The following is a 16780-nucleotide window of genomic DNA, read 5'->3' as shown; positions in this document are numbered from 1 at the left end:
AGTTAGAAAGCGCCTACCCTATGTAAAAAAAAAAAAATTAACTTAAAAAAACAGGTCAGAAGTTACTTGTTTTAGAATATTATATTTTATTTTTAAAGATTTGTAATTTTTTTATATGTACAAGATTGGACTCTGGTGTATGCCCTCAGAGTCCAAGAAGATGTTAAGTTTCTTATATGCTGAATTATAGATGGTGTGAACGGTCAGGTGGGCACCGGGAACCCAGCTCAGGCCCTTTGCAAGAGCAGCAGGCGAATATGGGCACTTACAACGATGTGACTATGTAACGTGACTACGGCCCTGAGGACAACAAGCAGAAACAATCTGCACGTGTAATTACAGGGGTGATCGCATCCATGTATTCACTCAGAAAGTGTGTTAAATGCCTATGGGACTGATAAGGACACAGCATCAAATCCATCGAAATGTGTCTTTAACACAAGCCTGTGGATGTGCCTAACTGAAAGTAGCAGCCAGAATTACAGAATTACAGCTATTAACGTGGGCAGGGTCTCCCCTTATGTCTAGTTTCTAACTTCTCTAACAAAGCCACCTATCACTCACTTAAAACCTTTCAATAGGGGCTGGAGAGATGAGTCACCAATGAAGAGCTCTCCCAGAGGACAGAGTTCAGTTCCAAGCACTCACATAAGTGTCCTAAAATCACCTGAAACTCTCGCTCTGGAGGACCTGACTCCTTCTTTTGGCCTCCACAGGCAACACACACACACACACACACACACACACACACACACACAAATAACAAATCTTTAGAACCTTTTAAGAAACACCTCATGGTTTTCTACTTTGATTAAAGTAGAAAACGTGCCTGCTCTTCCCCTCCAGGCCTGAGATATGTCTCCTCACCTTGTCCTCCGTCTGAGGTTCTGAGGTCAACTTCAGCACATTCCGACACTGATCCACGAATGAGTTTGCAATCAACTCAGCATGGCGCAAAAATATAGAGATGTCATCCTTTGTCAACTGCTCGTCACCCACGATCTTGGCTATCATGATGTCTAACAGTGTGACCCTGGAAAACAAGAGTTCCCATGAGCACATAACAAGTACGCTGCACGATACCAAGAATGACTGCAGGAGGACAGTTTAAGAATTACTGTCATTCTTCTTAAACTTTATTTTAATATCTAGCTAGAAAAGGCTTTATTAATAAAGCTGTCAGTTGCCAGTCTTATATCATAAAAGATATTTAGTTTCTTCTATGTGACTTAATAGCAGCAAGAACTTTCCGATACACTTTTTACATCCGTCACTGTTAACACTAAAACAATTTGACATTTCATAAAGGTTGCCAATTAAGTTTTATGAATACAGTCACAATATAATAGTAGCAAGCTGAGATGAGCTGTCCCTTATTCACTATTTAGCACTGATCCATGCACACACAGTAGCTCATTTAGTCCTCACAAGCCTCCACAGGACAAGCAATATAATCAGTTTTACATTAACGATGTCAATCTAGAAACATCTACAATCCAGCAGGCATGCACACCCCATGTACAAACATACATGCACGTGTGTAATGTGCACACACAATAATATAATAATAATAATAATAATAATAATAAGAAGAAGAAGAAGAAGAAGAAGAAGAAGGAGAAGGAGAAGGAGAAGGAGAAGGAGAAGGAGAAGGAGAAGGAGAAGGAGAAGGAGAAGGAGAAGGAGAAGGAGAAGGAGAAGGAGAAGGAGAAGGAGAAGGAGAAGGAGAAGAAGAAGAATGGTATGGATGAGTTGTGGCCAGCTTAACCTCGCATGTTGATTTACTCTGCTAAACATAACTGTTCCTGATTCTCAAATGCTGGGCACCACACATAACCGTATTTTTGACAACTGGGAGAACTGGGTTTTCACTAGAACCGACAATCACGTAAGGCGTTGCACGACACTGCAATGGCTATGATCATTCCACAGCTATGACATCATGAGCACTTTATACTCCAGTACAATCTTATGGGAGGACTGGCACACCAGGTTCATTATGGAGCAAAATGTGATATGGCCCATGACTCTGCCTCCTTGCAAACAAGTACAGCCTAACAAATGCTCTTTATTGCGTTATTTACTCAAGCACAAGGATGGAAAGCCACCAGACCTAGGTAAGGGTTAGCAGAATCATTATACGTCAGATTCAAAGACTTGTTTCCCTCCACTAACCCATGAACTACTGCTTAGGCCTCTTGAGGCTCCCTAGGCACACACTCGTTTCTGAGCCGAGCATCCATGATTCTCTCTCAGTCACTAGCTGACATGTCCATTCTGTTTCTAAGTCACTTGTGACCAAATGGGTATACTCTGTCTCCAAAGTAGGACTTTTTAAGCAATGAACTTGTAAAAGGCTTAGGGAAACTTTCTATAGCAAAACAAAACAAAACAAAAAAGAAACCCAACCCTGTTTTATAGTTATATTTAAAGTGAAATAGACTACAGTTGTTAAAAGTTACACGTTTGCAAACCTGAAAAGGTTCTGATGGGGACATAAAGTAGGGTAAGAGTGGGGAGAAGAGTATTTTATGAACGTTCTAGAGCAAGAAATAAAGCATCCATAATTCAAATTCAAAATTTTCCAGTAAATTTTCAATTTAGATTTGAACTTCCCCAAAAGTGTAATTCGTTCAATACTATTTGCCTCAAAGGCCAAAAGCTGTACTAATCCAGAACAGCAAACTATTCCCACTGAGACAGTGAGTGATGCTGACAAAGCTCATCTGTACCTACAGACGGACGGACGGACGGACGGACGGACAGACAGACAGACAGACAGACAGACAGACAGACAGACAGACAGAAGAATCAGCTGGCTGGGTAACAGCTACCTCTGTAACCCCAGGAAGCACGACCCAAGATGCTCAGATCCCGGGGCTGGGGATTTAGCTCAGTGGTAGAGCGCTTACCTAGGAAGCGCAAGGCCCTGGGTTCGGTCCCCAGCTCCGAAAAAAAGAACCAAAAAAAAAAAAAAAAAAAAAAGATGCTCAGATCCCTAACCACAAAAACACAACAATGCCACGTCACAGTGCCTTTGAGGACCTGAGCACAGGGGTGGTGTTAGTGTGAATACTATCAGTTCACACAGTGCACACAGTGACACCTTAGCACCAGGACTGGAGAGCACTGGCTATGAGAACAAGAGGAGTTGAGCTTTAATTGCTAGTACCTAGGTAAACCCAGCCATGACCTTATATGCCTGTAACCCCAGTGTTGAGAACAGAGACAAGCAGATCTTGGGAGCAGATGTGCCAGACAGCCTAGCCAAAGCATGAGTTTCAGGTTCAGTGAAAGAACCTCCCTATACAAGAATGAATGACTGAACGAATGAAAGAATTGGAAGACGCTGGAAAGTAATTGAGGAAGACAATATTATCCCCTAATCTCCATGTGCACACATGCACGCCCTCACACACTTGGACAAACACCACTCCACCACACAGTCCTGGTCCCTAGCGGGTAACTAGGGACTACTTATTTTAGGAGATGGGAGAATGGTAGGAGGTGGGCCTCACTGGAGGAAGGAGATCAGTAAAGGTATGCCTTTGAAGGTTATACATGGTCCCCCATCCCTTCCTCCAGCCCACCAGGAAGTGAGCCACTTTGCTCCCAATTGTGGAGACGTACCTCACAGGGCTCAGAAGCTGGACTACAGTCTCAAGCCCCTAAAACTGTGAGCTAGAACAAATCTTTTCCCCATTGACTATTTGCCTTTGTATTTTCACAGGACTGACCACTGCTTTCCAGAGATACACTAAGGAGAAATACCACAGCCTCCAAAGGAGGAGGGAGACATGGCTGCCACACAATGCTAACCGTAAAAGCCACAGCAGAAACAATAAACAGTTGAGCCTCGTGGCACATGCTTGCGATCTCTGCAAAGTCTCCAATGCCAGTTGTTGGGAGGCCAAGGCAGTCTGACACCAGCTCTGACAAGAGAGCAAGAGATCTGAGGAAGGGACATTCCCTTCGTATTTACTGACTGCTAACAGGCAAGCTCTGAGACCTTAATATTGCAGGAATCTCCTATAATAATCCCATCAGGTGACCACTATTGCTTTCCCTCTGCTTAGATGAAACAGAGCTCTAGAAAGGTTAAATGAGTGAGCCACCCAGACACCAGCGCCATCTGTTCCTGTGCTATACACACGTTATAGCCTGAGTGCTGTACACGGTGCCTCAGGAGGGCGGCCTTTCCCACCTGCCGACAAGTACACCGGCTCAGCAGGAACGGGGGCAGACAGTGCATGACACTGGCTCTCGCTACTGAATCACACCAAACAAACCGATTACATGTGTATTCAAACTTCCCTCGCAAAAGGATCTGTTCTCGACAGACTCCAGGTGCTAAGTAAAGGCAACAGAACCCCAACACTCATCATGCAGTTATTGCCTGTAGCACAGGGGCAGGGAGTGTGCTTGGTGTTCACCTTCATGGCCAGGAGCCACCACAGATGCTCAGTACACCACTGCTTTATTAACTGATTTTTTTAAATGTAGACAGCCCCGAACCAATCTGATATTCCAATGTAGCAGGGCTAGAGACACAGTCTGACACCCCAAAGGATTCTTCCACTCCCGTGCTCTCAAGTGTGGTTCCTCAATTGTCTACTTGCTTCTTCTAAGGATTCTCCACTCACAGGAGAAAAATGTACTTGTCACATAAACCTGCTGAGGAAAATGGACTCCGTCCTAATGACCTGCCAAAGGAAACCTCTGAACAAAGGATACATTCACTCTTCCTCAGGAGACAAAGGGGTACCAAGCTTCCACTTCACCCAAAACTCCCATCGGCCCTCCTCTCCAGTTGGACCTCAGCACATCAGCATGGACACACAGCAGTAAACACAGTAACCCTTCACGCAAAGGCTGAAGTCAGTCAGTACAAAGGCCTCACCACACCCTGTGGTAAGAGGCATGGCACCTGGGCTACGCTCTACCTGTTAGCTTGAGTATGACTAGTATGTGAATGTCCCTCCACCACAATAAAGGCACAGTACTTTGTGTGAACTATCCACCAGAAAACCATCAACCTAGCAATGAATATTCTAAGTAATCAAACCAGAGATTTATGCACAAATAAGGATGTCCTAAAGAAACAACCACAATGCGTGACAGGAAACTGCTGTTACAGAATTGAGGAACTGCAACATTTTATTCTTAAAAGTTTTATTTTTACTTCTTAATAACAACATTCTATATAAATTCTGTAAACCCTATATACATCACTCACTGCCTGCTGTGGTTCCGCTGCGATGTTAACCAAGCAATGTAAACTCACACATGGACTTAGAGGACTATGCCGATGTGAAACCACACAGAGTTCAGTTCGGGCTTACTGGACACTATATGGAATGCTAACGAGTCAAAACCATACAGCTTTGGGGGCGAGAGATTACCTTTCCTGATTGCTGAGTTTGCCATACATAGCTTCCACCAATTCCGGGCTTTTCAGAAAGTGGTCTGTAATGATCAAGAACCTACAGGGAAAAGGAAGGGAAATTTGGTTACTACAAACAATAAAACGTACACATCCTTACCCAATTTATAAACTTACCTCATACAAAAGAAAAGCCTTTCATTTAATTCAACGTTTTACTATAATCTTTTTAAAGTATTTATTGTTATGCATATGGTTTTGTCTGTATGTACATATGTATGTAGTATGCATGTGCACCACATGTATGCCTAACCACAGAAGCCAGAAGAGGGTGACAGATCCTCTGGAACTAGAGTTACAGACTGCAGTGAGCTCCGTGTGGGTGCGAGGATTGAACGCAGGTCCTGTGTAAGAGCAGCAAGTGTTCTGAGCCCGAGCCATCTCTCTAGGCCAAGTTCACTGGCGTCCTCTATGTTTTAAGAAGTTCATAAATTATTTTCTTAGCAGTATCAAGGGGAAAGAAGTCTCGAAATATTCTTTTCTCCAATTTTTCATGTGAAATTTGTATGAAAATAACTCAGTGGATTCAATTAGAAAAGCAAGTCTACTTCAGCTTTGACAGAGCTTTTCACTGTGAACAGGGACATGACATTTAGTGACAATGTCAGATCTAGACAGGAAGCATAACACACTGTTTTAGTCCAAAGCTTACTGCTGTAAGACGAGGCAGAAAAATGGACATGTCATATTGTTAAAGCTATGCCAACAATGCCGTGATGAATCCTGGCTTGACTTTCCACTTTCAGAGTGCTCCGGTTACCAAGGAAACACCCACAGTGTCAAGCACGGTGCTCATCTGGACTAGAGAGATGGCTGTGGAAGCCTGAGGCAAAGATTATAAGCATATTTCTTCAAAGTACCTCTGTGGCATCTGGAAAGATTGAACACCACTAACACTTCTCAACTGTATCTGACAAAAGGTATCACTAAGATGTAAGAACTAAAAAATGCGATTTTAATAGATACTGTTATAGTAATAAAGGTTGACTATAAAGTAGTAAATACACAAACACACCATTTATTTACTCTCTCATTAACAAATAAAATGTCATTGAGTGTGATAATCAAATGACACACATCAGTGATCACCACACTGTCCTCGATCTAAACATAAACTCAGCCCTGGAGATGAAGTTCAGCAGCTGCTGCCTACACAGAGCCTGGTGCCCCAACACCACCACCTCTGAAACAAAATCTAAACAAGTATCCTATTTCTCCTATAGATCGTTAAAGCTGTCAATCACCACTTGGATTTGAATATTTCTAAGAATAATGAATAACAGTAGTAATGAACGTCAACAGTGTTCACATTACTTAAGGCAGGTTACGAGAGTAAGAGTTACTTTCGGTAAGAGGTACTCAGAGTAAGAGGTGACCAGGGTAAGAGGAATCCATACATTCCAAGCTAGGTTCAGAAGTAAAACTGGAATCCTAAAGCCCATTCATACAGAATTTAGCTATGCGGAAATCAAAACTTTTCTCATGAGAAAATTTGTAAAAAACACAATATTCAGTCAAGTATGTGCCTATGACCCTAGCACAAGGGAGGCTTATGCAGACAGACTGCTACATTCAAGGCCACAACAAAACAAGACAGCACAACAAAACTCCATGACACCCCTGCCCAAAAAACCACAACATTGCAAACCCTGTACCACCAACTAGAACACACTTTTACTTCCAAAATTACTCCCCAAACAGCAGAGAAAGAGCCAGGGCCACCATAGACCCAGCTAGTTTGCTCCTGGGCATAGAGCCAGCCATCTCCATAGCCTGCCAGAGAGATATTTGCACCCCATGTTTATTATGTTTTGTTGATGCTAAAGAACTTGGAATCAACCTAACTGTCCACTGATAAATGGATAGTGAATGTCAGACACACACGTGCACACACACACACACACAAATATTATTTAACTCTAAAGAAAAATGTAAGAAAAACTGCAGGAAAATGGATGGACTTAGAATATTTTATACTCAGGTCACACATTCTCTTTCAGATGCAGAATCTGGTCAATACATATGCAGACAAATGTACTGGAGGGCACAGCATAATACACAGACAAGACGACAAAAAAGGACCGGCATTAGGAAAGGAAGAAGGTTAAGTCTAGGTGACAAACTGAGTAATGAGAGGATATAAAACGCTAAGTGTTCTAGTTCTAAATCTGTCATGGATATTTTGGGTTGGGGGTGGTAAGCAGATAAAATATATCTGAAGGTGAACATATGAAATCCCATGTGAAGCTCTGCAGCCTCAGAATGGCCAATCTAAATGTAAAGAAGTTCACTGAGATGTATAGATTTTGGGGTCTAGTTAATTTTGGTGTGTGATGGTTTTTTTATCTGCAAGAATTTTATGCTATGGAAAATTTATCAAAAATTAAAAATAAAGTCACACAAAAACCCAAAGTATAGAAAAAGACATTACCCAATGACCCAAGCCAAATGCAATGCCAAAACCTTCTCGCCCACACTTTGATGTTACTTCGGTATATCACACAGAAAGACCTGGAGCTACTCTTACAGTATTACACCGCTCCCTCTAGAACAGAGCACCCACGGGAGATGATAAACCCTCACGTAGCTGGTGCTCTTCACCAGCCAACTGCACGTCTGAGCAAGGAGAAAGGGCAGAAAGTGGATCTCCTCTGACTTCAGGATCAGTTCAGGTTTAAGAGTAAAACAGTTTGTGAAGGCCTCTGTCAGTTCTCAGCCAAGTGCACTGGGTGAGCTGCAGGAGTTGTCAGTTGAGGACTAACTCCCCCTCCTGCTCCTGCCTCAACCCCAGCTGCTGACTGCTGACAGCTTCTGAGGTACTCTGAAGTAGATTTTGTGTTTGCTCATGATGAGCCTGGTTGTTTATTCCAAGCTGACAAGATACAGGCCTCGGCTACCCATCAAGTACCTACCAAATAAACAGACTCGGCTCCAAGCTGGCTCAAGGTAAGCTGAGTCTGAGGCCTCCTCCTCAACGCCAGCAGATGCTGCGTGTGCACATTGAGGGGAGTTTCCAAGGTAAAGGGATAAAGGGGTAAGGTTTTCACATAACACTGCTGTTTATTTGCATATGGCAATTCAAATACAAGTGATATTCAAAAAAGTCAACAATGTTAAACTTAGGTGGAACTTCAATATAATAATATTTCATTTAAGAGGCTCAAATACCAGAGGCCACCTGGGTCCTGATCACACTGCCTACTGTGAGGAATAAATCCAGACACTTGGATTGGTGGGGAAAAATTACTAAAATGTGAAGAAAAAACATGTAAACAACATTTTTGGTGAGTTTGACAATGAAAAACAAGTCAATTTGTTAGGGGACGATGTAATATCTGTAAATATAAACAGTACGTGATGACCTAACTACTGTACAGTAGGTTCTACATGATGATGTAATGACCAGAAACACAGATACTACATGGACATGCTTAACAGAGCCTGAAAGCAGGCCCACGACCTGACACAACTGGCTTGGTGGCCCTGAAGACAAGACAGGCCTATAGAGGCAATTCCTTAGTTGAAAGTCCCTCTTTCCACATGTCCATGTTTGTGTTGAGCTGACAAAAAACGAATCATCACACCTACAGACTCAAGAAGTTGGAAAGATCCCAAAAGGAACAAACTCCAAGTAATTTATACTGAGATGACACTAACCCTGAAACACAAAGGGAAGAAATCTAAAAACAACCAGAGAGAAAGCAGACCCTCTGTTTGCAGAGAATGTGAACAGTAACAAGTGTCTCATTTGCACAACACCCACAGGACAGTGATCTTTAAGGCCCCATCTGCTGAGGGCACAGCAGTCTCCAAAGAGGCTAAGACATTGGTCCTGTATTCATTCGCACACCAAAACTGCCCCCTCCCCATCCTAAATTCAAGGTCAAACTCAAGCTGTATCTCGTTCACATCTTCAAACAACTATCAGGCCACATGTTTTTTTTTTTTTCTCCCCGGAGCTGGGGACCGAACCCAGGGCCTTGCGCTTCCTAGGCAAGCGCTCTACCACTGAGCTAAATCCCCAACCCCCAGACCACATCTTTTTACTTAAAACTTCTACAAAGGGGTTGAAATTGTAGCTCAGTGGGAGAGCACTTGTCTAAGTAAACTCAATTCCTCTGCATAACAAGAAGTAAACAAATTAATAAGGTTGGAATAAGCCAGATGTGATAATCTCAGCCACTGGGAGGCTGAGGCAGAGGAGCGAAACTTCAAGGCCAGCCTAGAGAACACAGCAACCCCTGTCTCAATGTACTACTAAACTTCATGAGGAAAATGATCCATAAGGATGTTCTTAAACGATCTAATCCCTAGCAGGATACTTACGGCCACTCTGACTCTGGGTGCTTTTGGTGAGCTTCTATGACGTTAATTGCAATATTGAGGTTCTCTTCCAGGTCCTTCATCCTTTCAGAATTAAGAGATGTGAACAGAATCATGGAACAGTAGGCAACAATCTTTTTGTCTGGATGATTTAAGCAAGACCTGCCAAACAAAGAAAGGAGACTCTTAGTCCAATTATCAATGCGTAAAGTGTGATTGTGACATTAATAATAATAATGATCCTTAGCAAATTTAGTTTATATTAATATTTTAGGATATAATAAAGATTATAATGCTGTGGGGGGGGGAAGCATATCTTTGACTATGAAAACAGTAAATATAACAGAACAATACAATAAAATGGAACTGGAGAGATGGTTCAGTGGCTAAAAGCATAATCTGTTCATGCAAAGGATCCAAGGTTCCTAAGAGCTACCCCTGGAGGCTCACGACTGCCCCTAACTCTGGCTCCAAGGGACCTAACACACTTGGCTGAGAGCGACTTTGCTCACACAGGCTATGTGCCTACAGACATGTACAACACACATAGACAATTATAAGAATAAATCTCAAAAAAGACAATGAAAAGTTACATCGACTTAGGACTCAGAATTGAAAAGAAAGTAACATTTGAATAGAGAAAAAATAAAAATGATCACATTTCTAAAGCATATTCTTGTTAGAAAGAACAAAGAGTCAAAAAATGTAAAAAGACTATTAGCATCTGTATCACGGTCATAAGGGGCAGATGTGAAACAGAAGAACTTGGGGGCAAGAGCCATAACACAACTGCTAAATCCTCTCACCTCCTTACTCAGTGTGTAAATCCTCTCACCTCCCTACTCAGTGTGTAAATCCTATCACCTCCTTACTCAGTGTGTAAATCCTCTCACCTCCTTACTCAGTGTGTAAATCCTATCACCTCCTTACTCAGTGTGCAAATCCTATCACCTCCCTACTCAGTGTGTAAATCCTCTCACCTCCCTACTCAGTGTGTAAATCCTCTCACCTCCTTACTCAGTGTGTAAATCCTCTCACCTCCCTACTCAGTGTGTAAATCCTATCACCTCCTTACTCAGTGTGTAAATCCTCTCACCTCCCTACTCAGTGTGTAAATCCTCTCACCTCCCTACTCAGTGTGTAAATCCTCTCACCTCCCTACTCAGTGTGTAAATCCTCTCACCTCCCTACTCAGTATCTACCAAGAATAGTACTGAGCCATGCAGTACACAACAGTAAAAAACAAGGATTAACTCTGCGCTTATTTTATGTCTTATGTTTGTGGGGTTTTTTTCCTTAATAAATTTCAAGGTCCTTAATTATTACTTTCCCCATGGCATTTCTTTCTTAAAAATAAGCCAGCATGTTCCCAAGAGCCACAAATCTTTGTGCAGCTCCACGACTATCAAATATGTGTTTCATGGAACCACCGCGCCAACCAAGGTACAGAACAGTGGCAGAGCCCGGGGTCTCCTCCATACCCTTCCCAGCCAACACCCAGGATTCTACAACTATAGTCTTGGTTTCCTGCTTTTGAACTTCATATAAATGGAATTATAACCACAATTTTTTCAGGAGCCAGTAAAAACAAAATCTTAACACCATACTTACATGAAGAGTTCTGGGAAGGCGTGGACCCAAACAATGGACTGGGAATCTTCATTCCGTGAGGCAACGTTGCCTAAAAACTGCAGGCCACAGCGGAAAGCTAAGGAGACAAAAAAGTAAAAACTGGAGATAACAGACTCACCACAACAAATAGATATATCTTAGTAAGACATGTTTCCCGAGTTATTGAATAAGAGAGTGGGAACGAGAGGAGAGAGAAGAGGGTGGAGGGAGAGAGGCAGGAAGGGGAGGAGGGAGAGATAGGAGGGGGGAAGAGAGAGGAAGAAAGTGATCAAATACTGATTTTTTGAATGATTATCTAAGAGTCTCACTCCACGATGAAATTCTAAGCATGAAATTAATATGCCTCATCAAAACACTTTATAAAATTAACTTCTAAAAGATTATAAACTCAATATAATGATATGAAATATCACTTGAATACATGCTCCAATTAAAAGAGGACTACAAATTAGGTAGGTCTGCCCAGGTCTGTAACCAGGGCATTCCAGATGCTGAGGCAGGAGGATGATGCTAGTAAACAACACGACAAGACCGGTCCAACAAAAGCCTATCTCAAAACAAACCACAGATAAACTCAGGAATGAATTTTTTAAGTGCTACAAGTTGTTTAAAACAAACATACCTAGGACATAAGCCTATAGAAATACTGCAGGTTAAAGAAAGCTAAAAAGAGACAGACCAAATATCAGTCCAGAAAAAAGAAAAAAGAAAAATAGGCCTCTTAAAATTAGACATAAGAAGCCTTAATGCAAAATATATTACTGAAAATAAGCATTAGAGACTAACTTATCAAAAAGATATAAAAAACTTATAATTGGAATTCAGACAAAGGATAACAATACATCTCAAAGATCTGAGTAAGATTTAATAAAAACCTAACTGTCACTTAGAATATAAAGCGGCAAAGCACTGGCCCAAAGCTGGGAAAAGTGACCACAGCGAATGCTAGGGAGTGGGTGGAACTCGGACTACCATTTACTGCAGGCGAGAAGGGAACATGGTGCCGTGACTTTGGAAAGAGTTTGCCAAATTTTCACAAGGGAAACACAGAAAGTCACAGCAACATCATTAACAAAGTATCAAGACATAAGTGAAAGTGAGGTTGCCGGCAGCAAGGCAGAGATTAAAAACTACCAGGGACCTCCATTCAGGGGCTGCTTTAGCCTAAAGCTAGGTATAAACAAAAAATCCGCAGTGCACTCAGAATTTATAATGGTCAGGCACAGTGACAAATATTCTTTTTTGAAAGGAAGTCTAAGGAATTTGCAATCACCACTTAGGAAGAGTACAAATGTATCACTGCCAGCAAGACAAAAGATTCAAGGGTTAAAAAAACCAAACAATTCAAAGTATCACAGCCCACCCTTCCAATGAAAGGCTAATGTATGTACAATATTTTAAATGTGTAAGTTGTCTGCATTCTTGAAAAAGCTTATTTATTTGCAAGGTTTTTTAATAATCAAATTTACAAATTTTAAAAAGAGCTTACAAAAGTTGCTTCAGCAAAGTCAGCATTTAAAATGGTCCATAGTTCTACATACAGGAAACAGTCAAGCACAAAGATGTTGGGCTAAGGGATACAAACGCTGATACACTGGCCTATGTTCAAGACCCTGGGCTCAGGGGAGGATGACGTGGGACCAGGACAAGGGTTCTAGTTATAAAAGTACCAAGATATGGGGCTGGAGAGATGCTCAGCAGTTATGAGCACTGCTGCTCTTGTAGAGGATCCAGGGTTCCCAGAACCTACATGGCAGTTGGCAGCTAACTATGACTCTAGTTCCAAGGACTTGGACATCCTCCACGTGGTACACACATACATGCAGGCAAAAAGAGTCATACAAGCAAGTCTAAAAAGAAAGTGTTTTTAAGTGCCAAGATACAAGTACACCATCTAAGAAGGAACTACAAGATAAGACGGAGGCATTGAAGTACAACTAAGTAAGGAAAGGACTATCCAGTGCACGTGACTCAGCTTCTATATAGAGATTAAATATAACTTGTCAGATCCAAGTAGGAGCGCGCACGCACACACACACACACACACACTCACACACTCACATGTCATTGCACATCCCAGTACACAAGCATATTTGTTGGAAACTTAGTAAAACCATTCTAAAAATGTGTATGAAGATACACAGGGCTGTTAATAGCTATGACACTGTCGGAAAGTAAAAAGGACCTGTGCTCAGACTACCGGCTAGTACAGTTAACGGAAGATACAACAGGTGGAACCAAGACAGGACTAAACACAGCAGTGGACTAGAACACGAACTGACTGGAACCTAAACTGGCAAAAGCATTAGCAGCAAGTCATTAAATAAATGACAGTCTATATAAGAATTAGCAGTGGGGTGCCTGGGTGTCAGCATAGAAACTCTGACAATGCTGTACTTCCTCACGCAGGACAGAAAATTCCATTCTACCACTGAGCTGAACATGAGGCACCCAAATTAAAAATTTGTAAAAACACTGGAGAGCTTTTAAATATTAATAAGCGTTAAATCTAGTAACACGGGCTGGAGAGATGGCTCAGCGGTTAAGAGCACTGACTGCTCTTCCAAAGGTCCTGAGTTCAAATCCCAGCAACCACATGGTGGCTCACAACTATCTGTAATGAGATCTGGAGTCATCTTCTGGCCTGCAGGCACACATGCAGACAGAAAGCTGTATGATGTATACATAATAAATAAATAAATATTTTTTAAAAAATTCTAGTAACACTTTTTCTCAGACAATACCATGTAATAAAAACGGAAATATTACCACAGAATAGGAAGATACATAAAATGCACAACTTCCTTCAGACTCACAGCATATTCAAAGAGTTCCTAATAAGCCTTTGTTTTTCTTTTCTTTCTTTTTGAGACAGGGTCTCCCTATGTAGCTCTAGCTGTCCTGGAACTCACTCCATAGACCAGGCTGGATTCAAATTCACAGAGATCTGCCTCCTCTGCCTCTCTCTCTCTGCCTCTCTCTGCCTCTCTCTCTGCCTTTCTCTCTGCCTCTCTGCCTCCCTCTCTGCCTCCTCTGCCTCCCTCTCTCTGCCTCTCTCTCTCTGCCTCTCTCTCTCTCTGCCTCCCTCTCTCTGCCTCTCTCTCTCTGCCTCTCTCTCTCTCTGCCTCCCTCTCTCTGCCTCTCTCTCTCTGCCTCTCTCTCTCTCTGCCTCTCTCTCTCTGCCTCTCTCTCTGCCTCCCTCTCTCTGCCTCTCTCTCTCTCTGCCTCCCTCTCTCTGCCTCTCTCTCTCTGCCTCTCTCTCTGCCTCCCTCTCTCTGCCTCCTCTGTCTCCCTCTCTGCCTCCTCTGCCTCTCTGCCTCCCTCTCTCTGCCTCCCTCTCTCTCTGCCTCTGCCTCTCTCTGCCTCTCTGCCTCCTCTGCCTCTCTCTCTCTGCCTCTCTCTCTGCCTCCCTCTCTCTCTGCCTCTCTCTCTCTGCCTCTCTCTGCCTCTCTCTCTCTGCCTCTCTGCCTCCTCTGCCTCTCTCTCTCTGCCTCTCTCTCTGCCTCCTCCTTCCCTCTGCCTCTCTCTGCCTCTCTCTCTCTGCCTCCTCCTTCCCTCTGCCTCTCTGCCTCCTCTGCCTCTGCCTCCCAAGTGCACAGATTAAAGGGTATGAGCCACTACACCTGGCTGCAAACCATTTTTAAAAAGACAGATAAGCCAACAGAAAAACAGGCAAAAAATAAAGTTTTGTGAAGAAAAAAAAAATCGATAAGACCCAATATAGGAAGCCAGGGATGAAAAAGTACTTGATAGCAAGAGAAAACCAGGAGGCTGCACTCATCTACATCCACTAGGCTGGCACAACTTACAGTTAGAAAGCAACAGCAGGGGGCTGGGGATTTAGCTCAGTGGTAGAGCGCTTACCTAGGAAGCGCAAGGCCCTGGGTTCGGTCCCCAGCTCCGGAAAAAAAGAACCAAAAAAAAAAAAAAAAAAAAAAAGAAAGCAACAGCAGATGTTGACGGTGTAGACGCCCAAGGTTCAAGAGTCCATGAACTGTTAACAACAGGACACTGATAAACAGAGTTGAGTGGTACCAGCTCTTCATTTTGCCTCCTAGCTCCAAACAAAACTTCAGTGTCTGCTCTGTGAAAGTGGGGGCAAAGGAGCTCTGTGCCAGCAATGCCCCCAGCCTTACTGGACGCCCTCCTCTGCTCTGCTCTAGGGAACAGTGTCTGCAGGCCCCGCTCCCACAAAGCACTGCATCAGCAGTACTAACAGCCAGAACCCAAAACTAAATAATTTAATATAATTTAAGGAAACTGAACACAAAATTTATGTTTGTTTATATCAACAGATAAAAACACTGAAAAAGGAAAAACATTTAAAATTCAAGGGCTTCTCGTAGCCTTTCATAGAATCTTATTTCCTTGTCTACTCTGAGTCCTTAAAAATCAGTCCATACTAAGTGCATGTTGGATGCTTATAATATAAAAGTACCAACTGTTTGCCAGGGAAGCCAGAATTTTAAAAGATACTAAGAGTTCTACTAAATACTTTGGAATATTGACACTCAAGTTTAAATGTAAAAAGCCAAAGGACACTGAGCAGCCCAACAGTTCCTCAAGTTAAAAAAAAAAGAAAAAAGAAAAAGAAGCAACAAAAACCTCTGAAAATTCAAAACAGGACTCTGGGAAAGCGGACTTAAGATGGCCTGGGCACAGGCAGGGAGGTTGCAGCAAGTGAAATAACAGTTTACTTCAGCCAACAGCCTATCAACTAACTGGTCTTTATGTAAACACTAGGAACAGTGCAAAGCCCCTAAAAAATGCCAGCATTATTTTTACAGATTAGGAAAGAATATAAGCCAAAAACAACATCAATAGCTCAATTAAAATAACTCATACCTGTGTTTACATAATATATTTGTCAGACCACTGCAATTATTGCCTGAAAATAATACTCTAAATATTATTTTGACAATATAATTACAGTCCTCACCTCAAAAGCAGTAACAAAAAACTGGCACATTTACCCTGACAACAGTCTCCCTAAAATAAGGTTCTCAGAGAAAGTACTGAGATAGTGAAATCAAAATGCTTTTTACAATGCTACTTCATAGGTTTGAACTAAGGCACTGTGAAAATAAGTTCTGGGTTTTTTTATTAAATGCAAATGTCACTGTTGAATTCCAAATCAAACTCAAGAACTTTCCTATTGGCCCTTTCTCAGAAGGTGGTGAGAAATCCGCTAATTTCCCTTTTTCTCCTTGCCTCTCTTTCAATTCTGCTACAGAATACAAGTCGGAGACTTAAAATGGACACAGCTGAAAACTTCTAAGTAGAAAATGCTCCCACTACATGGACTAGGAGACCCAATATTGTCAAGATGGAAACTCTTCCCAACTCACCTGCAGATTCAACAGAATCTCTAGTGTCTACAAG

General features: G+C 42.2%; 1 protein-coding gene across 2 annotated transcripts in view; it reads right to left on the bottom strand.

Moving 5' to 3' along the window:
* Positions 1–16780, bottom strand: part of Atxn10 (ataxin 10) — a 123452-nt gene that overhangs the window by 74367 nt on the left and 32305 nt on the right. For both annotated transcript variants that reach the window (XM_063262941.1, NM_133313.2), the window contains exons 4-7: positions 11378–11474; positions 9770–9928; positions 5403–5483; positions 868–1033 (exon numbers count right to left, since the gene is read on the bottom strand). In XM_063262941.1, coding sequence (XP_063119011.1) covers positions 868–1033; positions 5403–5483; positions 9770–9928; positions 11378–11474 — 503 coding nt within the window. The remainder of the gene's footprint in view (positions 1–867; positions 1034–5402; positions 5484–9769; positions 9929–11377; positions 11475–16780) is intronic.

The sequence above is a fragment of the Rattus norvegicus genome, chromosome 7 (assembly GCF_036323735.1).
Source record: "Rattus norvegicus strain BN/NHsdMcwi chromosome 7, GRCr8, whole genome shotgun sequence".
NCBI classification, from domain to species: Eukaryota; Metazoa; Chordata; class Mammalia; order Rodentia; family Muridae; genus Rattus; species Rattus norvegicus.
This window is presented reverse-complemented; position numbering and strand designations above follow the sequence as displayed.